General features: G+C 40.1%; 1 protein-coding gene across 19 annotated transcripts in view; it reads right to left on the minus strand.

The window, feature by feature from the left end:
* ptprc (protein tyrosine phosphatase receptor type C) overlaps positions 1 to 23,269 on the minus strand; it is a 152,091-nt gene that overhangs the window by 20,867 nt on the left and 107,955 nt on the right. For all 19 annotated transcript variants that reach the window (XM_072573854.1, XM_072573855.1, XM_072573852.1 and 16 more), the window contains 11 exons: positions 19,005 to 19,213; positions 18,851 to 18,911; positions 15,277 to 15,385; positions 14,574 to 14,608; positions 14,362 to 14,471; positions 11,051 to 11,141; positions 9,402 to 9,478; positions 8,860 to 8,896; positions 4,234 to 4,331; positions 1,390 to 1,515; positions 1,132 to 1,286 (listed from right to left, as the gene is read on the minus strand). In XM_072573854.1, the coding sequence (XP_072429955.1) occupies positions 1,132 to 1,286; positions 1,390 to 1,515; positions 4,234 to 4,331; positions 8,860 to 8,896; positions 9,402 to 9,478; positions 11,051 to 11,141; positions 14,362 to 14,471; positions 14,574 to 14,608; positions 15,277 to 15,385; positions 18,851 to 18,911; positions 19,005 to 19,213 (1,108 nt within the window). The remainder of the gene's footprint in view (positions 1 to 1,131; positions 1,287 to 1,389; positions 1,516 to 4,233; positions 4,332 to 8,859; positions 8,897 to 9,401; positions 9,479 to 11,050; positions 11,142 to 14,361; positions 14,472 to 14,573; positions 14,609 to 15,276; positions 15,386 to 18,850; positions 18,912 to 19,004; positions 19,214 to 23,269) is intronic.

A 23,269-nucleotide genomic window follows, 5' to 3' on the forward strand; every position in this document is an offset into this window, starting at 1 on the left:
GCCTGAAATTCTTCATATTTAGAGCATTTTCTGCTCCTACTTCCGAACTTCCAACATCTGCAGTATTTTGCCTTACTCCTCATACAATAGTTCCACGTTCTATGCAATTTAAGCATGGGCTCATGAAAAACATCAATCAATTGATCCTGACATTACAAGTCCTGCATTGCCCAACAGCTGGGCTATTTCAGCAAACTCAGCACCCATCAAGTGTCAGATTTCTACAAGTTATATCCTGTGAAAGATGACCTGATCAGATTTATTTATTTTTATATGTGACTCATTTTATTTATTTTGCATAGCCAACAGTTAGAAACTTAAAGACATAATGGGATATGAAAGATCATCTTCCATGGCATTAAACTCAAAGAAGATATTGGCTGGTAATGCCAGGAATCATTTTGGTAATGCCAAGCTGTGCCCACCGAATCACCACTAACTACCAGCTCGCCATGTGGAGAAGTGTTGCAAAATCCAATAGCCCCTCCCATCAATCCATGTTAAGGGTATAATTGCCCCATAAGTGATTACAGTGCAGTTCGAGATCAAAAAGTTTACGAGTGTTTTGCATTTTTACTGAATATGTTGACAGAAAGGTGTGATGAAAACAGCACAAGTTTGTTGGTCTTCATAGTTGATTACATTTAGAAAGGAAATATTATCTTGCACATCCTCCCCATCCACAATATTTATTTGCATTGTGTCTTGTTAAAGTAAGGTAAAGTGCAAAATCATTTTTATCAACTGGCTTCTTCAAAGGACATCTCTTTGCTCAGATCTGAAGTGCCACTGCAATGCTAACTCAAGTTCTAAAGCATGTAGATAAGTGACAGCAAGTTTTTTTAAAAAGCAGAAACAAAAACAGGAATTGCTAGAAAAGCTTAGATGGTCTAGCAGCATCTGTGGAGAGAAATCACAGTTAATATTTCAGGTCAAGTGACCCTTTCTCAAACTGGGGAAGTTCTTCCACAGTTCTGAGGGTCACTTGGCACAGATGCTGATAGACCAGCTCAGTTTTTCCATCAATTTCTGTTTTTGTTTCTGATTTACAGCATTTGCAGTTCTTTTGTTTTTTTTTAAATCGCACTTTCAGACTATTGCAGAATAGTGCATTTTAGAAACCTTTATTACCTGCAGTGCACAACTATTGGACCGCTAAATAGGTTTCTGAATGCATTCACTCTCTGACGCAGTTTGAGAAGGAGGTGTGGATCTTCTGGAACACCATGGTCTGGCCAACTAATGAACTGAATGTGTGTTACTTCCCGCTCGGACGATTTTTCTTTCTATTGAAGAAACACAGCAAAATGTCAATTCCTGCTCTATCAGCCACATGAAAAAGCAATCACACCCTGCAGTAGAACCAATTACGAGCTTATTCCAACTCACATGGGAAATGAAGAGCTTGCGAATTACGTAGTCCGGGCACCACTTCTCTTCGCTGATTCTTACAGTGAGGTCACCGAAGGACTTGGTCTCATCATCCACATTAGGCCAATACTGAGCACATTTGGGCTGAGAAAATAAGGTGCTTTTTTAAGTGCCTTCTGAAGTTTAGTTTTCTCCTTCACAAGCCCAGTCATACAAGAAGCAAATTCAACTCATAAAATGAACGGTCAAGAAATCTAAATAAAAAGTGTAATTACACAGGCTTATACACTGAATGTCTGACCTCTTGACTTGCTGTCATGAGGAAATGCAGATTGGAGACCATGTATTATCAATGCACAAGGTGGGAGAATTAGGTGGTATGCAAGTATCCTCCACACATTACGTGAACAGAAGTAGATTATCATTACTGGTTGCCAGTGACCTATGAGTGGGTCACTTCCTGAAAGTCTTGGACTGTCAATCACAGAACATTCAGAGGCATCTGAATGTCATTCAACCAGTATCATATCTTGATACACGGGACAAATTGGTAGAATAGAAGATTTCACATTCTGGATACTAATTGAACAAATAACAAAATCGTTCTTTAAGTATCCTTAGTATGATTTGTGCATTATTTTCTTGCTGCTGTATTTCAGGACCACCTTCTCAATAGTATCAATGTTCCTTTTGTGTGGAACTGGAATATAATTGCCTAACTGAAATACTGCAATCGAAAGCAAAACTGAGAGAATAATCAAATAAGCTGTAAAGGGTGAACAAAATGTAATTCTCAGAGATAAATAAGTTAGTACTCCCTCTTCCATAACAATATTGGTTCAGGGGTTTTATTGTAAACAACCTTTATTATCGATTGGCTTTAGACATGATATGGTATTGGTTGCAAAGCCATTACAGCTTTATGTGCATTAAAGAATGGTGTATACAATAACACAGAGTGTTAAGTGAAAGAAGCTTAGAATACCAGAAAAAAATTGTACACCTGCTTTCTGGGTTGTGAGAAAGCTTCTGACTTGGTGAATTGGCAAATACTATTAAAAGGTGATCAGAGTTGACCAGAGATAGGAATTATAGCTTGTACATGGCCAGAATGTTGCAATCACACAGCACTTGGTGAAACTGGATTTGGGCACTGAGTGAGACAAAGCTCTCTATTATCACTATCGCTCTTTAATATCTATGCAGGAGTCATGATAAAAGAAGCACTGGATGAACTTCAGAAAGGTGTCAAAAGACGTCAGTTGGTCAAGGAATGGTATTTGCATACAGCCAAGTCAAACTAATTAGTTCAGCAGAAAATCTACAGATACCAATGAATAAAATGACTGGAATAGTAAAAGCTTCCATCATTTAATTTTTTAAAAAACAATAGATGTTACAAAGATTGGAAGAAATAATGCACCTGCACAAGAAGCAACGGTCAAGATAAATTATCAAAAATTGACACAGGTATCACAATTTAAGTACTTTGGAAACGTCTTGACCTAGATGGCAAATGTCACTTAGAAATCAAAACTACAATAGCAATGATAAAATGCATTCTTCAAACTTAAATCATTGTCCAACAGAGGAGTAATTATAGGTCGAAGCAAAGAATTATCAAGACTATTCAGTGTGTCACGCTGTACAAGGCTGAAAAGCAGATCTTGCAGAAAGCAGAAATCCAAAGATGAAAATGCTGTGAAATGAGATTCTGGAATAGGAGTCAGTCAGAAAGAAGTCAGGTTTGTACAAAAGAAGTTCCTTTCGGAGATGTGGCCATCACTGACAAGGTCAGTATTTATTTCCCATCCTTAGCTGCCTTTAAGAAGGTGTTGGTGAGTCATTACCTGGAGCCATGTGGTTTAGGTACATCCATAGGGTTGTTAGGAAAGGAATTCTGGAATTTTGTTCCAGTGACAGTCAAAGAACATTGGTATAGTTCAAGGTCAGGATGGTGTGTCATTTGGAGGAGAACTTGAAGGTGGTGGTTATCCCATAGATCATCTGCCTTGTCCTTCTGGGTGGTAGAAATTGTAGGTTTGGAAGGTGCTGTTGAGAATAGGTTTGATGGGCTTCTGTGATGATTTTACTTATAGTAACACACTGTGTGTTGGAGTGGTGGGAGTAAACATAGACTTTGGTGGATGGAGTGCTAATCAAGTAGAAAATATTCCATCACAGTTCCAATTTGCACTTTGCAGATGGTGGATAGCATTTAGGATGTGAGTCAACTCAGAACTCCCAGATTCTAAATGTACTTGTGGTTACATTATTTAATTACCTGTTCCAGTTCGGTTTACTAAACAGAAACTCAATGATAACTTCCTGAAACTCTGATGCATAAAAGTAGGAGCAGGAGTAGGCCATTCAGCCCTTCAAGCATGTTCCACCACTCAATCTGATCGTGGCAGATTATTCAACTTAGTACCTTGCTCCCCCTACACTCTCTGATCCCTTAGTCCGAAGAATGATATCTAACTGAATACCGCAGGTGGGAGTTCTGAGATGATAATCTGATTGAACACAGTTTTCTTTTGTTGAAAATGATCATTGCCTGGCACTTGTTATCAGTGGTCAAGGAAAGGAACAAGGCTGCATTAATCATATTTTAAGGGATGAATACTTGAATAGAATGTGTTTGAAGGAAGATCAGTGGAATGCTGTAGAGAAAGGGGTAGAAAGAGAATGATAATAGATGAATTCAAATTGAAAACAGGAGGCTGCTATGAATAATGGAAGAGAATACTCAAGTTTATCAGGCATGAAGAATGCATGAAGGATCTGCTCGATGCCACATCACTAATACAGAAGCATAAAGTTTAAAACAGCCAATGGCTAATCGGACAGAATCAGACTTACCCGCTTCCCTTCCTCACAGCGAGTCACCATGACAATAATTGTTGCTTTCTGTTCCCACACCATTTTCCAGAAATCATTAGATGTTTCATCTTTTGGGCCTGAAAGAAAGCAGAAGTGCTAACTGAGTAAACATTGTGGAAATTAAAAACAAACACTCTTTTGCGTGACCTGAGAGCATCAGAGCACCTGATTGCTGCCATGATGGGGAAGAGAGGTAGATTCAGGAAACCTACAAAATAAGGAGTGGGACACCAAGAAAGCGGTGGAGGCATGAGGAAGGAACATCAGTGAAACACACGAGGAAGAATAAATGATAATAAGAAAGGAAAATCTGGATCAAATAACAGGTGAAAAGAGCCATTGACTGTACCAAGCAGCGTGAGAAGAATGTCACTGTTTACAGGCAAGTAGCCTAACTAAGCAATCTTTATTTCATAACAACTTTTGTCACTGAAAGCCAGGGAAACATTATTAACTTCAGGTGGATAAAACCAGAGCTCTTGACGACACTACATGTGTGCTTATAACAAAAGGCTAGAAAGCTGGAGGCATTGGTGGTATAGGATGTACCACCAATATTTGTTGGAATACTAAGAGAGGGTCAAGGCAAGGCTGACAAGAGAAGTCAGGGACAGCATAAAAGCACAAGAAAAAAAACGCTCAATGTAGTGAAGATTAGTGGGAAGCTAGAGGATTGGGAAGCCTTTAAAAGCCAGCAGAGAATAACTGAAAAAGCAATCTGTGAGGAGAAGATTAAATAGGAGGTTAAGCTAGCTAGTAATATAAAAGAAGGTTGTAAAAGTTTTTTCTATATAGAAAAGGTAAGAGAGGGGCATAAGTGGAATTTGGACTACTGGAGATTTAGTTCAAAGAAATGGCAGAGGAACTGAATTGGTACTTTGCATCAGTCCCTAAGACCATAAGACACAGGAGCAGAAATTAGGCCATTCAGCCCATCAAGTCTGCTCTACCATTCACTCACAGCTGATGAATTTCTCAACCCCATTCTCCCACTTTCTCCCTGTAACCCTTGAAACTCTTGACAATCAAGAACCTATCAATCACCATCTTAAATCTAGTCAATAACCTGACCACCACAATCTTCTGTGGCATTGAATTCCATAGTTTCACCATTCTCTGGCTGAAGACATTTCTCCTTATCTCCACTCTAAAAGATTTTCCCTTTACTCTAAGGCTGTGCCATTGAGTCCTCGTCTCTACTACCAATATAAACATCTTCCCAACATCTACTTTATTCAGGCCATTCAGTATTCAGTAAGTTTCAACTGGATCACTGCTCAAGCTTCGATACCCAATCGAGTATAGACCTAGACTCCTCAAACATTTCTCATATGCTAAGCTGTTCATTCCTGGGACCATTCTTGTGAACCTCCTCTTGAACACACTCCAGGGCCAATACATCCTTCCTAAAATATGGGATCCAAAACTGCACACAATACCTTGGTCATTGGTAAGATTTTAAGAATCTATTATTAAGGATGAGATTGCAAAATACAGGTATCCCCTGCTATCTGTGCGGCAAGGTGGCTCAGTGGTTAGCACTGCTGCCTCACAGAGCCAGGGACCTGGGTTCGATTCCAAGCTCAGACGACTGCCAGTGTTGAATTTGTGCGTTCACCCTGTGTCTGTGTGGGTTTCCTCCAGGTACTCTGGCTTCCTTCCACAGTCCAAAGATATGCAGGTTAGATGGATTGACCATATTAAATTGCTCATAGTGTTCAGGTATGTATAGGTTAGGTGCATTAGTTAGGGGTGTGGGTGAGTTACTCTTCGGAGGGTTGGTGTGGACTTGTTGGGCTGAATGGCCTGTTTCCACACTGTTCGGATTCTATTCTATCTAAACGTCGAGTGTTCCTATGAAACCTTTCATAAGCTTAAATGGCATAAAGCGAAGAAGCATTAGCCTACATGGCAAAAATTTCGCCTTTTATTGTGAAAGCGAAAATCCTCTTCAGATTTCTTTCGGTTAGCGAAAACTGGTCTTTCGTAAAAGCGAAGTGGATACCTGTACTTGGAAGTGATTAGTGAAATTGGGCTCTGTTGTTAAAATTCTTTGAGGAGGTAACAAGCAACTTGGAAAAAGAGAGCCATTGGACATGATCAATTTGGAATTCCAGAAGGCCTTTGACAAGGTGCCACACAGGAGGCTGCTAGATAAGAGTCGAGCAAGAACTGGCATGGATAGAGAACTGGCTGACTGGCAAACTGGTAGAAGGCAGAGAATAGGGATGATAGCCAGTGACCAATGGAATTCCACACAGGTCTGTGTTGGAACCACAACTATTCATGTTATACATGGCCAATATGGATGAAGTAACTGAGGGCATTGTTGCTAAGTTTGCAGATAACACAAAGATATGTGGAGGGACAGGCAGTGTTGAGGAAATAGGGAGGCGGCAGAAGGACTTGGACAGGCTAGGAGAGTGAGTAAAGAAGTGGCAGATGGATACAATGTAGAAAGTGTGAGATGATGCACTTTGGTCAGAAGAGTATAAATGTAGACTATTTTCTAAAGGTGGAAAGGCTGCAGAAATCTGAAACACAAAGAGACTTGGGAGTCCTAGTTCATGATTCTCTTAAGGTTATCATGCTGGTTCAGTTGGCAGCGAAGAAGACAAATGCAATGTTAGCATTCATTTCAAGAGTGTTAGAATACTTGAGCAGAGATGTACTGTTGAGGCTGTACAAGACTTTGCTGTACAAGACGGTAGTTGGAATATTGTGAACAGTTTTGGACCCCAAAAGAAGGATGTACTGTCCTTGGAGGGGGTCCAGAGGAGATATATAAGAATGATCCTGACAATAAAGGAGTTGTCATCTGAGGAGTAGTTGACGACTCTCAGTATGCACTCAATGGAGTTTAGAAGGATGAGGGGAAATCTAATTGGAACTTACAGAATACTGAGAGGCGTGGACAGGGGACGTTGAGAAGAGTGCACAGCCTCAGAGTGAAGGAACAACCCTTTCAAACTGAGATGAGGAGGAATTCCATCAACCTAAGGGTAGTTAAGCTGTGGAACCCATTACTGCAGAGATCTGTGGAGACCAAGTCATTGAGTGTATTTAAGGCTGAGAAAGATGGTTTCTCAATTAATAAGGGAATTAAGGGTTACGGGGAGAAGGGGCAAGTATGGTTGAGAAACTTATCACGATTGAATGGTGGAACAGATTCGATGGGCTGAATGGCCTGTGTACCTACATCTTAACGTCTTATTGATAGACATTTATTTAAAGATTTTAATCCAGGATCTGACTAGTTTCTCTCTCCATATTTTTGTTACATTGTTCTTTAAACCACCTCAAAGATCATAGATGTCCACAAGTTGATTCTGGCTTCATTCTGTGTCAACCAAAATAATCATTCAGCATTCGATTAAAATGCAAACAAAATACTTCCTGATAAGTGACTAAAGGTAATAAGTTTTACTACTTTTTGTATCACTTCCCCTTAGTCTCAGTGCATGTGTCTTCTGGAACCTCCTGCATTACTTCTCGTTTATATTTCCCCCGTATGTCAGGGACTGAGGTGACTCCATACTTGCTTCTGTTGTGTCATGACCACAGCCTTCCCATTGATTCCACCATATTTACAGATGGAGTGGTTAGCTGCTCACCCTGCATAGTTTGGTACCTTGCCAGATATTTTATATGTAGTTTAGATGTCTCCACAATACTATTCTGAGAGCCAGATACTTTGATCATTTGTGCCATGAGGAACTTTGTGGTGCACTTATTTTTGAAATCCAATCATCGTGACAATAAAATTATTTTGTACTCTATTTCCTGACACTTGGAAGGAGAAGTTAACTTCACAACATCCGGAGTAGTCAGTCAGGTGCCCTTTATACATTGGATTCAACGGCAGGATGGATAACAAAGGATAGGTCTTTAATGATTGTGAACACCCTGACATGATAGGGAAAGGTCTTTACTGATTGGGCGGTGTATATGTGATATGGTAGGCCCTATAATGAATGAGAGGAGGTATAACAGTAAGACAGGCTCACAATGATGGGGAGGGTTCTACAGCAAGATGGTGCAGTATATAAACAGGGCAGGTTCTGTAATTATGGAGCAAGCTGGACAAAATGCATGGGGTATATTGGGATAGCAGACCCAATCACAATATGGCAGGGATATACTGAAGCAGTAACTTCATTATGAGGAGACCAGGTATATAAAGACCAAGTTGGTTTTTTAAAGTGTAGATAAGGGGTAACAATGAGTGCATGGGTGACATCAAGTGCAGGTTGGGGATAAAAGGGTCAAACAATCCATGATAACCTGTTCTGCAGTCCGATCAAAGGTGAATCTTTAGCTCCCTTATAATTGCTTGATTTCTAGAAACAGTAGCCCATGACACTGCTGCAGCAAAACACAAAACCTTTCAGTCCAAATCCTCAACACCTTCAGGCAAGACAATCACATTGACAGTGAAACCATATGGCCAATGTCCTGAGATTGGCCACTCCTTACTAGAGTTCTGAGCAAACTGTCGTTTGATCCTCTACCTTATACTTACATGACAGAGATTCCCTTAGTTAAACATATAATTCAGCTACATCACTAAATAAAATAGTATTGTCTACATAGAAATAGATGTACCTTGGGCAGCAATGTACTTCTTGGACTCATTGAAGCCCTATAGAAAAAGACAATAAATAATTATAATTACGTTGCAATAACTAAGCCCTTTTGGAAAGGATAAATGAAAATGATCAGTGCCAAAATATGCCACTTTTACTGAAATAATTTCACTGAAATAATACTGAAATAACACACTGTCTGAAGGTTGAAGCCTATGGACCACACCAGCATGATTATGATGGAGACAGTGACGCTAAACAGCCAGTTGTCAAAGAGAATAATAAGATCATGCCAGTGTTAATATTGTAGTGGTCCTCAGGTAAGTGGATTATGTGAGTAGGTTCAGAATCTTGGAAGGGTCAAACTTGCAGGCTTGTTGAGGTCAGAGCGATTACCCCTTTTACAAGTTGTATATATGAAAACAAACAATACGTTCGCCTGGAGGAGCTTCTTTTCAAAAGAATTTGAAAGTTCCCATTACTATCATTATTGTGTGATAGTTTATAATGTTAAATGTTTTAAATATTACTTGTATTACACTTCTAAGTATTGATACTCACATCAATGAAACTTGCGTTGATGTAATCTGAACCTTGCTCTCCAGGCACTGGAGAAAGTTGAACACGGTTATGATCATCTGTTGGGAAAATTTAATCCTGATTAATTCTAATTGAAGAATTCAATAAATTTAGACAGTCAAAGTTTTCCTTTTGCAATTGCAACACTTGAGAAGGTCTGAGGATAGCTAAATGAATTTTTGCATGACCAAGCTAGGAAACAGTTGTGAACTTGAAAAGATGTGGTTAGTTGACATAAGAACAAGAGAAATTAAGGCAGATTGTGATAAAGTTGTTTCAAATTATGAAGGAATGGGACTTCCAATTATCGAGGGGCCATTGCTTAATGCGTAATAAAAACATTCTCACTGCATCACATGTTGATGGCAAACATAGGTGGAAGATTAACCACAGAGAAAGGAAAATTTATTCTATATAAAAAGGGTTACAGACTTTTGGAGCAAGTTTTTGAAGCAAACTATATTAGTAGTTAAGGACAGGTTAGAGATGGGTTAAAAAAATATATAAAGTAATATGTAAACAAAAAGGGCACTTCGAATTGTAACAACATTAACTGGTAGGATGGAATGTCCTCGTTCTATGATGACGTTCCTTTACAATTGTCTGTCATTTTCCTTAATAAAAACTACCATGTTGACAGTTAGAATGATAAGAGGGGAGATAGTACTTGAAGGACACTGGAGCAACAGATACGACTCCTAGCCATTTAAAAAAGATTAAACTGTAGTGGATTCATCTCAATGGCTGCTTGGCTGGTGCAGCTGTGAAGAACAATTTTTCTGGGACACTCCTGTTCATTTGCAAACTTAAAGCACTGAATCGCAGAGTTAATCACTTTTTCGTAACATGCCAAATGTTTGAGGAAATTATCACTTCTGCATCCATCACAGCAGTTAATTTAAAAACCCATAATACAAAGATAATGCTTTGTTTTAAAAACATGATTGTTTCAAGGGAACAAGGATGAACTTTAACCAGGAGTAAATGATTGAGAAACTACTGCTTTCTATAAGCTGCATTAATCAAATATATTTCTGTAAATTTCTCCTCAAAGTATTGAAATAATAACAACAGGTAGGATATTCTATGAAGAACTTCCTTATCTGACAGTAGGCCATTTAGAAATACTGTCCAGTTGTGTCAATGAGTTCAGCTCCAATAACACTCAAGATGCTTGGCGCTATTCAGAACAAAGCTCATTTGATTAGCATCCCATTGACAAACATTCACGCACTCTGGCACCAATGCTCCATAGCTGTAGCATGTACCATCTACAAGATGCATAGCAGAAATTCACCAATGCTCCTGAGGGACCACCTTCCAAGAACAACCATCGTGAAGGACAAGGGCAGGAGATACATGGGAACATCAGCAACTGCAAGATCCTCTCAGCCACTCACCATTCTAGCTTAGAAATATATCACTGTCTCTTCACTGTCGTTGGGTCAGAATCCTAGAATTCCCTCCCGAAGAGCATTGTAGGTCAACCAAAACCAAATAGACTGCAGTAGCTCAAGATGAAGGGCATCGAGGGCACACAATAAATGCTCGTCTTGCCAATAATGCTCGCATCCCATGAATTAATGAAAAAAGGCATCTTCAACTAGTTAGTGGTTTCCATTGATACTCACATGGCAGAATGTCAACATAGCGGTTCTTGTTCGTATTACATCCTCGCCGTGCCTCCTTGACAGAAAATTTGCTGAAAACCCTTGGGATGCTCTGCAATTTTAATTTCAAAAATCCACATTACTTTTCCTATTGTTAAAATAAGTATCATTTCACATTGGGAATCATTTTCACTTTCACCTTCAAGATGACTACCAGAATCACTGTTTTTTTTCACAGAACCCACCCAGTTTGTGTGTTGTGGGAGTGGGTAAATGCATTAAATTAACCAAAATGTACGAACTTTTATTATATAGAAAATACATTCATTATTTTGCAATGTTAAGGCATGGAGAAGACATCAAACAGTTTGTCTAAAATTACATCAAGTCCCTGTCTGTGATCATGATCTTGGTAGGGCAGGGCTCAGGCAGGAGGGTAAGACCACAGGAACTAATGCTCAAAGAGGTCATTGCCCTCTCAAGAGATCAGAAAGGATTGCCTGGTGCCATTTAAGGCAAAAGAAGAGTTCTCACTTGTGTTCTGGCCAACAGTCAACTATCAATCAACGTCACCAAAGCAAACTGCATGATGTGCAAAGATTCCTTCTCGTGCCTTCGCCAGTGACTAATCTTCAAAGAGTTCTCCAGTTCTTGTTTTGAGCACAGAAACAACTTAAGTTGAGTAAAGGACAGTATAAAAGCAAGCTTTCTGAAATAACTCCACAGAGGACAGTATCCCTTCACCAAATCACCTTTTATTTACAAGTGAACAGTCCTTGACTATAGCACTGCCTCATAAAGGGTCAGGTTCCAGAGCGCCAATATCCCTGACACTCAACCCTCTTATACCATCCAGGGCATCCTGATTGAACAAGATTTACAGCCCCAATCAGGGAACTCATTTTCTATGAGGTCCACGTGGCTGACCTCATTACAATCACTACATCCCTCCCTCTCTGAGTCCAAGGACATCTGAGGCATTTTAGCATAGGCCAGGTTTCTCCCTCTTGGTGGCATGTAACGCACAGGAGTTCACCTCAACGATAAAGGACCAGCTTTTGACCATGAACTCAGAAAGGAAAGGGATGCAGTGATTATAATGAGGTCAGCCAACTGGACCTCATAGAATACAAGTTTCCTGATTATTGTTTTACCCTCCCCCAGGTGACCGGGAAGATCAGTGTTAACCTGGCACGGAGTCTTCCACCCATTAGCCATTCTACCAGGCTATCCCTGTATTTGCATATGGAATGGTCCTATAATCAAACAAGAACATTTAGTTTGGTATCGAGCCAGGCTGTAGGCTGTTTTTGAATGCTGGCTTCAAAGCTTGGACTGCTCTTTCTGCCAGACCATTGGCTGGTGGGTGGTATGGTACTGTCCTTTAATCCAATTCAAATTTAAGAACTAACCAAACTCCCTGCTGGTAAACATTGTCCTGTTATCTGTCTTGTTAAATGTTGTTAATGTACCCACCTCAACCACTTCCATTGCAACTCAGTCCATATGCATACCGCCTTCTGTGTAAAAAAGTTGCCCCTCACGTTCCCTTTTATTCTTTCCCCTCTAACCTTAAATTGATGCCCTCTAGTCCTTGATTCCCCAACCCTGGGAAAAAAGACTCAGTGCATTCACCCTATCCATGCCTCTCATGATCTTATACACCTCGATAAGGTCCCCCCTCAATCTCCTATGTTCTAAAGAAAAATGTCCTAGCTTGTCCAACCTTTTCCAAAACTGAACACAATACTCTAAGTGTGGCCTCACCAGTATCCTGTACAACTGCAACATAACTTCCCAACTTCTTAACTCAATGCCCTGACTGATGAAGGCCAGTGTGCCAAAAGCCTTCTTTACTGCCCTTTCTACCTGTGACTCCACTTTCAGAGAACCATGCACCCGAACTCCCAGGTCTCTCTGTTCCACTACACTCCTGAAGGCCCTATCATTCACCAAGAAACTCCTACCTTGATTTGACTTTCCAAAATGCAAGACGTCACATTTATCTATATTAAACTTCATTGGCCATTTCTCAGCCCACCTCCCCAGATGATCAAGATCCTGCTGTAATTTCTGATAAACTTCCTCACTGCCAATGATACCTCCTATTTTAGTGTCATCTGCAAAGTTACTAATCATGCCTTGTATGTTCTCATCCAAATCACTGATATAAATAACAAACAGTAATGGGCACAGCACTGACCCCTGAGGTACACACCAGTCACAGGCCTCCAGTCCGACATGCATCCTTCTACTAATACCCTCTGCTTCCTATCATCAAGCCAATTGTGTATCCAATTTATCAGCTTGCACTGGATTCCACCTTTCAGAGCTGCCTACCATATGGAACCTTATCAAAGGCCTTACAGAAATCCATATAGACTACATCTATTGCCCTACCCTCATGAACCTTTCTGGTCACTTCATCAAAGAACTCTAAAATGGTGTAATCTCCAACACACAAAGCCATGCTAACTACTCTGAATCAAAACCTGTCTTTCCAAATGCATGTATATCTTATCTCTCAGAATCTTTTCAAATAACTTACCTGCCATAGATGTTGGCTTACTGGTCTATTGTTCCCAGGTTTTTCTTTGCAGCCCTTCTTGAATAATGGGTTAACACTTGCTACTCTCCAGTCTTCCGGGTCCTCACCGGTGACTAACAATGATGCAAGGAAATATCAACCGGGGCCCCCGCAATTTCTTCTCTAGCCTCTTGCAGTATTCTTTGTTATATCTGATTAGGACCAGGAGATTTATCCACTTTCACACATTCTAATACATCCAACACTTCCTCTACTGTGATGTGGACTGACCTCAGGATTTCACCACTAACTTCCCCAAGTTCCCAAGTTTTCATGACTTTCTCCACCATAAACATAGAGGAGAAATATTCATTGAGAACCTCGCCTATCTCCTGTGGTTTTACACATACATGTCTTCTTTGGTCCTTGAGGGGGCCCTATTCTCACTCTGCTTATTGCCTGACACTCAACTCTTTTATGTCAGCCAGGACTCCCTGCTTGACTCCGATTAACAGCCTCGATCAGGTAACTCACATTCTATGAGATCTGGTTGGCTATAATCGCTATACTTTCCTTTAGCTTCCTTGCTCATTTAAAAGATTTTTTATTAAACTGCTGATCCCTCTACCTCCCTTTCTGGCACAATGCTAGTTGGTATTATGCTTGTCTTTCCTCAGTAGTGGTCCCCCTCCCTTTCAAAAGAACAATTAAGTTCCTGTTGTCCTCAGAATAGGCAGTCAGTTCAAAAATGTAAGATTAAACAGTTGCAGTTTTATGTACCCAACAATTGACCAAATGCACCTACTTGGAATTCTGCTAAAAATAATCTTGATTCATCAGCCTTCTTTCTCCTGTACTCGTCAATGAGTTGATCAGCGGCAATGGGTTCCACAGTGAGTATTTGCTTTTCATCATCTGCAAACAATGATAGATGGCATTAAAGATGTGAGCTTTTTTTCCACTGGGAATTTTTACGTACAGCATATGAAAAGTTAGAGGAAAGGAAAGGTAACTGACCGTGTTCAATAAGTTCCACAAATTCTTCAGAATTTCTATTTAAGATCGAGCACAAACAAAATTATTGCATATTATTAACAGATTAGAAACAAAATATAATTAATTAATATATTTTCCCCTTTACAGTGCCAACTAGCCATCTGGCAGCAAACCAATGCCAGCAGTTGAATGATGTGTGAACAGTGTCAGGCACTCTTTGATATTAAAGCCCTGGAGGGTGAAGTTGTCTTTAGAAACACTGGAAACTTTCAGCACAAAGAAACATTCAGCTCATTGTGCCTATGCCAGCCAATGAAGAACTAAACGGTTCATACCCATATTGCAGCTCTCGGCCATGACCTTCATTTGAAGGTGAAGTGCCTGATCTGTACCAATTTCTCAGTAATTATGGTTAAAAGTATGAGAGAAAACAAATCCGTCTGCAGATCTTGGTTGAAGAACAGATTGGTGCCACAAATGGACAAAGCCAAGTAGCGTTCAATTTTAAAACAATTGAAATCGCCTGCATAAACCTCACGAACAGCTTGTCAGAACCTGACATAGTTGTGTGCAGAAAAGCTACTTCAGAGGAAATAGGCTTTCTGACACTATATTTCTATTACTTTTTGGCATGCCTGTTCTGTGAAAACATATTATTGGCTGGTTCATAGTGCCACTTGTCAAAGGGGTGGATTAAACTATTTTGAAAGAATAAAGCAGATACCTTGAAGATTTCTTCTGCAACATGTATATCTTGTACAGCACAAAAGTCAGAGCTATTGAGGTCGCAATGATCAGGAAGACCAGGAATCCAATTAAAGCCTTGTCATTATCTAGGATAAAACTTTCTATAATTATTCACAAAGAATTGTTTAATGTAGAAAAATGTACATGTTCAGTGTAAATATATCAGCACAGGAAATATGAATTTTTGGAGAACCAATATCCAGAATTTCCTCACCTGTTCAATAATGTTAGACAGTGAGTTAGTTTTGGTAGCTGAGAATTACACATTACGTGCACTTTTAAAAGTCTAAACATGTTGAAGGAGCAGACAAGTAAAAGCCATTGGGATATGAGTGCAATAATAATGCTGAGCATGTGGGTCTAACATCTGTCCCCTCTGCCTCCAGCATACCATGGACATAGTGTGTACTATCAACAAAATGCATTGTAGAAACTCACTATGGCTTACTTGAAAGCATCTCCCAAGTATACATCTCTACTACCTTAAAGGCATCAGGGGAAGTCCAACAGCTTTAAGTGCCCCTTTCTATTAGCTTGGTGGGAGTGGGTGTAGGAAACATCTGGAGGGAGAGGTGGAATGCAGTGTATGCGCTGGCATGAAGAGTCAGCTTGTCCCAAACAATCGGGGGTGCAGGTAGGACATGCTTAAAGTAAATGCACAACACAAGCTGGATACAGAGGTCCTTTCAACTTAAACACGTTAGTCTTATCACATTTGCAAAAACTCTGATGTAAAAACATTACCCAGTGGTTGGGTTGGTAAAACAGCTATTGGTATAGAGCCATAGGTTAAGAACTTAGCTTAATCAAACAAAATTGAGGCTTTTGTTTTATTTTTACATGTAGTGAGGGGGATTGGTGGTTATTTTCTGCTGAGGTGCAGGATGTGGTCGTCAGCATGTGTGATTCATGCCTGTTATCTTTGTTTTTCTCCACATTCTGAAATGGTACATCCAAAATAGCTTCAAATTAAGACAGGAGCCACGTTAGAGTCAAAGAGCATAGAGCTGTACAGCACAGAAACAGACCCCTTGGATCAACTCATCCATGCTGACCAGATAGTTCAACCTAAACTAGTCCCACTTGCCAGCAATTTGCCCACAACCCTCTAAACCAATACTATTCATTTACCTACCAGCCTCCACCACTTTCTCTGGCAGCTCATTCCATACATGCACCACCCTCTATGTGAGAATGTTGTCCCTTAGGTCCCTTTTATATCTTTCCCCTCTCACCCTAAACCCATGCCCTCTAGTTCTGGACTCCCCCACCCCAGGGAAAAGACTTTGTCTGTTTACCCTATCCATGCCACTCATGATTTTGTAAACCTTGATAAAGTCACCCTTCAGCCTCCGATGCTCCATGGAAAACAATTAAATATTCATTGGTAAACAAATCGGTTACTAGAAATTTCAGAGAACTGGCTTTCTTGTTCACTGTAACTCTGATCACAGAATCAGAGAATAGTATAACACAGAGGAGGCCATTCTGCCCCTTGGACCTAGGCCAGCTCTTTCAGAGAGAAGGTGGAGCCTGGAGGATGAACTGAATGTTGGGTTCCAGTAGGCAGTTCCAGTAAAGTGCTACATCAAAAATTAGTTTGGAAAAGAAAACCCATGGTAGGGGGATAGCATATTGGCACAAATAGAAGATTGGTTGGCCAACAGGAAGCAGAGAGTAGGCAGAAATGGATCTTTTTCAGGTCGACATGATGTAAAAATGGTGTGCCACCAGGAGCACCTCTGGGACCTCAACAGTTCACAATGTGGGAAAATGACTTGCATGAAAAAACAACATGGTTTCTTAAATTGCTGGTGACACAAAGTCGGTAGAACATAACTTATGAAGAAGGAATACAAGAGGCTACAAAGGGATATCGGTAGATTAAGTGAGTGGACACAGATTTGTAAAATATGTTAATATACAAATTATCTATTTTGGTAGAAAGGATTTTTTTAAAAAGTGTTGCAACTAAATGTGAGAGATTACAGAGGTGCAAAGGGGTCTGGAGCCTAGTGTATGATCTGCAGATGTCTAGTTTAGAGTACATCGGAAAGCTGACAGAGCATCATCATTCACTAACAAGGGAAACTAAATTCAAAAGTAAGTGAGTTATGCTTCATTTATATGGATGAGACCACATCAAACGTAGAGTGTCACTGTAATTCAGCATGGATGTAAATGCATTGAAAGCAGTTCAGAGAAGTTTTATGAATCTAATACCTGAAATGGGACTGAGAGTGCGGGGGGAGGTGGTGGTTTGATGGTTGTCTTATCCAGCAAGGTTGGACATGCTAGCCTTGTATCCACTAAACTTGAAAGAGTAAGAGGTGATTTGAATGAAACTTGCAGACTTTCAAGGGAGCTTGATCGGTTGAATGTGGTAAAAGTTTATCAGGGTGGGCTAGAATGCAGATTTGAGGTTGCAATCAGGTCAGCCAAGATCTTATCACATGACACAACAGGCTTGAGGGACCAAATGGATACTCCTGTACCTTGATTGTATGTTCAGAAGAATAAATTGCTTAGTCCCATTCCACGGTTATTTCAGAATTCTTTTCTCGATCACATAACAACACAATTCCCTGTGAATGCTGCAACTGAACCACCCATCCTATCAGACAGAACGTTCCACCTATTACAGAAAGAATAACTTCTCCCCAGTCACCCTAGATCTTTTGCCCACAGGTTTTAGGTTCTTTATTTACTTTTACTGAACACTTCTCGAAATACCACAATCAAATTTCTTCTTGAGTCTCTGCTCAAATAATTTCCCATGGCTAATCCACCATTTGCAGTTTCTGAACATGATGAATAATTTAGCATGGTCAATCCACCTAACGTGCACATTTTTAGATTGTGTGAGGAAACCGAGGCATCCAGCGGAAACCCATGTAGCCATGGGGAGAATGTACAAACTCCACATAGACAGTCTCCCGAGGCTGGCATTGAACTGGGTCCCTGGCGCTGTGCCACCCTACTGAAAGTAGATCCACAATGCCCGTAAAGAGGGATTTCCAAATTTTATTAATCCCTCAGAGGATTAAGTGATGCTTCAACCAATGGTGTTTCAGGAAATGGAATCACCACACATAATTAGAGATCGAGAAAGATTTCCTTCACAATTTACAGTCCAATATGTGACTGTGAGAACAGGCGGGTAGTACCAAAAAACTCTCATATTTCACAATACGTTGGACTGTTCACTGTGTCAAACAGAAGGGGTTCATAGTCCCCTCAACTGGTGAAACACCAATCCATCCCTTAATTGATGAAGGAAGGACAACAGCATGGCTGAAGGTGGGAGTTTGCAACACAGTACCTTCTCTGTGATACATTCAATAATCGGATAACACAGAGTCAATGTAGCCTGCAATACCCCATTTGTTGGCTTGTTGGCTTACCCTTTCTAATGGGAACCAGAATTCTTTGCATTCATTTTTAGAGGGCCTTACAATTTGAATTCAGTAAATGACTGGGTGGACAAGCAACCTAATGCTTCCCAGCATATAGTGTTGACAAAATGTGAGTAAAGCAAGCATTTCACTTACATCTAGTTTTGACAGAAAAGACGCTACTCTCTGTCGTATAAGCTCCATTGTAGGCAAATAGCTGTAACAGCAAAGACAACAGTAGCATTAGGAATAGTATGATCTCTGTATGATATAAATAAAACAAGCATAAAACAAAATAAATTCACCTTACCTTGAGTTCATATGTTGTCAGATACTGCAAGTTTTCGAAGATAAAATTACAGTCTTCCATCTCTCTTTTTGAAATTTTGTGTCCATTAGCTGTAGCCGAATATGTCATGCTTTTGCCATGATATTCATCTTTCTTTAATTCAACACAGATGAGTTCAATCTTGTTATTTTCCAGAAAGTTAACGGTTTTTATCAAGGGAGTTCCTGGATCTATGAGAAAAATTGAATTTTTCTGTTGGAACATACTACAATATCAAGTTAAACAAGAACAGAAAAACATTTACTGTGCATTTAACTTCCTAAGTAAAAAAAAAGTTGCACATTTAAAATGCAAAGCTCAAGTCTTTTTTCTGTCACAGTGATTTTAAAGCTTGGCAGATAAAGTAATGGCACTGTTACCAAATTAAACTGTTGAGGAAGGATTATACTTGTTGTAGTTTGATCTTTAAATTATGAAACCTCCAAAAAATAATGAATTCTGAAGATATTACAAAAGAAAACTTAAATTGCTCAGTTCTGATGAAAGACCTCAAATGTTGTCAAAATTTTACTAATCAGACAAATGGCTAATGTGGGGCAATATTGAGTTTGGGGTATATTCGGTTGGGCTGTGGGAGTTCATTAAAAATGTTGCCAATTAAGGGCTGAAGACCAGGATACAGTGAGGACTGCAGATACTGGAGAGTCAGAGTTGATAAAGTGTGGTGCTGAGAAAAGCACAGCAGGTCAGGCAGCATCAGACGAGCAGGAGAGTTGATGTTTTGGACAGGACCCTTCCTCAGGACCAAAGACAGCTGATTAAGGATATGTTTTTGCAAGCAGGAAGACTGTGCTCAGAATGCCAGACAGAATCAATGCATGAAATATGGATACTATTCTTCATATAAGTTATACCATTGACTGGCATGGATCACAACAGGGCAGCATCTCTCTGTGGGAGAGGTAGGCTTGGAAGCCTGGAGAGTAGATGGGAGTCACTTCTGCCATTGCCTTGACCAATTATTGCTGGTCTACACCCTTAAAGCCACTGGAAAATCTTGACCATGGGAACAGACTGGGCCGGGACTTTTCAGATGGCAGCGTTTTCTCCATCTGGCCATCTGAAGACTGGACAGGAAACACATCTCCACCGTCCCGCTGAATAGCTATTTAACACTTCACAGAGCAGTGGCAGCTCTATGAGATCAAGGTTTCCACACCAATTCCTTCGAAAGCCGCTGATCTAATCCAACTGGCTGTCAGCACCACTATTGGATTTATAACCTAAATCTGAAGAGCAGGTGCTTATAGAGTCATAGAGATGTGTGGCACAGAAACAGACCCTTTGTTCCAACTCGCCCATGCCCACCACATATCCTAACCTAATCGAGTCCCATTTGCCAGCATGTGGACCATATCCCTCTAGCTTCCCATAGAATTCTAGAGTACATCTGGGGATTTAACTACTTTTTTGCATTTCAAAACAACCAGTACCTCCTCCTCTGTAATATGGACATTTTTCAAGATGTCATCATCTATTTCCCTACATTCTATATCTTCCATATCCTTCTCCACAGTAAACATTGATGCAAAATACTTGTGTAGCATCTCTCCCATCTACTGCTGCTCCACACAAAGGCTGCCTTGCTGATCCTTAAGGGACCCTATTCTCTCCCGAGTTACTCTTTTATCCTTAATGTATTTATAAGAACTCTTTGGATTATCCTTAATCTTATTTGCCAAAGCTATCTCATGTCCCCTTTTTACTCTCCTGATTTCCTTCTTAAGTATACTCCTACTGCCTGTATGCTCTTCTAAGGATTCATCCCATCTCTCCTGCCTATATCTGACATATGCTTCCTTCTTTTTCTGAACTAAACCCCAATTTCTTTAGTCATCCAGCATTCCCAGCACCTACCAACCTTTACTTTCATCTTAACAGGAATATACTGTCTCTGGACTCTTGTTATCTCAGTTTTGAAGGCTGACCATTTTCCAGCCATCCTTTACCTGCGAACATCTGCCCCCAATCAGCTTATGAAAGTTCTTGCCTAATACCATCAAAATTAGCCTTCCTCCAATTTAGAACTTCAACTTTTACATCTGGTCTATCCTTTTCCATCAATATTTTAAATCCACTGGAATTATGGTCTCTGGCCCAAAAGTGCTGCCCCATTGACACCTCAGTCACCTGCCCTGCCTTATTTCCCAAGAGTAGGTCAAGTTTTGCACCTTCTCTAGTCAGTACATCCACATACTGAATCAGAAAATGTTCTTGTACACACTTAACAAATTCCTCTCCATCTAAACCCTTAACACTATGCAGTCCAAGTCCATGTTTGGAAAGTTAAAATTCCCTACCATAACCATCCTATTATTCTTACAGATAATTGAAATCTCCTTCCAAATTTGCTTCTCAATTTCCTGCTGACTATTAGGGAGTCTATAATACAATCCCATTAAATTGATCATCCCTTTCTTATTTCTCAGTTCCACCCAAATATCTTCCCTGGACTTATTCCCAGGAATACCCTCCTCAAGTACAGCAGTAATGCTATTCCTTATCAAATACACCACTCCCTCTCCTTTCTTGCCCTCCCTTTCTGTCCTTCCTGTAGCACTTGTATCCTGGAACATTAAGCAGCTAGTCCTGTCCATTCCTGAGCCACGTTTCTGTAATTGTTATGATATCCCAGTCCCATGTTCCTCACCATACCCTGAGTTCATCTGCCTTCCCTGTTAGGCCTCTTGCATTGAAGTAAATGTAATTTGATTTATCAGTCTTGCCTTGTCCTCTGCTTTGTCCCTGCCTGCCCTGACTGTTTGACTCACTTCCTTTCTCAACCATACCAGTCTCAGATTGATCTCTTTCCTCACTATCTCCCTGGGTCCCACCCCCCCCCCCCCCCCCCCCCCCCCACCACCTTACTAGTTTAAATCTTCCCGAGCAGCTCTAGCAAATCTCCCTGCCAGTATATTAGCCCCCTTCCAATTTAGGTGCAATCCATCCTTCTTGTACAGGTCACTTCTACCCCAGAAGAGATTCCAATGATCCAAAAATGTGAATCCTTCTCCTACCCACCAGATGCTCAGCCATGCTTTCACCTGCTCTTTTATGGTTGCGAACGTTAAAATACATCCAGGTGAGAGGTCAGAGGGCAAGGGCTAATGATGTCTTTGATGTCATGGAAGGGTGAATGTCTTCAATGGACACAGAAAACCCCTAACGAGTTGAGCCCACTGCCCCATCTTCATAAACTGGCACCTTATGCACCTTATCGCCTCCACTTATGATACATCTTGCTCAGACTCATCCTCTTTTCACAGTAGATGATAATGGGATATGAGAAACACTTACAGGGAAAGTGTTGAAAGTTTTGAATAACAGTTAAGCTTACAGTGAGAGCAGGGGATCATGACTGAAAGGAATTCAGTTAACCATTAACATAATATGAACTAATAGGGTTTCAACAACAATAGTTAATTAAGAGGTGAGGGAGTGTTCATCCCAAAAGGACTGTAAAATAAGGATGGCAGGCACCATGTTTCTTTGAATACTCCAAGTATCTTAAGAGAATGTCATCCTATCCCAGCTTAAGCTTGGATCAACCTGGAGACATCAGTTTTTTTTTTCAATTAATCAGGGATTTTTGTAAAGGTGGAACCTTGAGATCAAAACAGGAAGTCAGATATTTCTGTCAAATTTCTAGCAATGTTCAGAGACAATTAGAGATTTCTGTTGACAAGAAAACTTCAGGTGTTTTGTCTCAAGTAAGAAAGTGATCGATTGTCAAAGAGGTAGGCTTTGGTTCCATTTCTGGATCCCCAAATGTCTTGTTTTTCAACTATGTATACATTAGTGTCTTACTTGTTTATACTTAAAATCTGATAATATTCCCTAACTTTGGTTCTAATCTTGCCTGATGGCATAACTCTTGTTGGATTTCAAAAATTTAAATTAAATAGCTTGAAGGGATAAATTCAAAATTTTAATTCGGTGAGCTCAAACAAATTGAACTAATTTAAATTGATCTACACTTCCTCTTAAAACTTAAAATCTTACATTACCACATCTCTATCCTTTAATATCTTCCATACTTTCTTCATGCCATCTCATATTTCCCTATGGCTGTCAGGCCTCTGTGCCCACTCATGCACAATGTACGCAACACATGATCCATACAATGACCCAGGTAAGTGTTTAAAATGTTCGTGAGAGAATTTGTACAAAAAACATAATTCAATATTCTCTGTGAAAAGCATTGTTCCTTTTCCTTCTCGCACATC

This window comes from Chiloscyllium punctatum, chromosome 7, assembly GCF_047496795.1.
Source record: "Chiloscyllium punctatum isolate Juve2018m chromosome 7, sChiPun1.3, whole genome shotgun sequence".
Taxonomy (NCBI): Eukaryota; Metazoa; Chordata; class Chondrichthyes; order Orectolobiformes; family Hemiscylliidae; genus Chiloscyllium; species Chiloscyllium punctatum.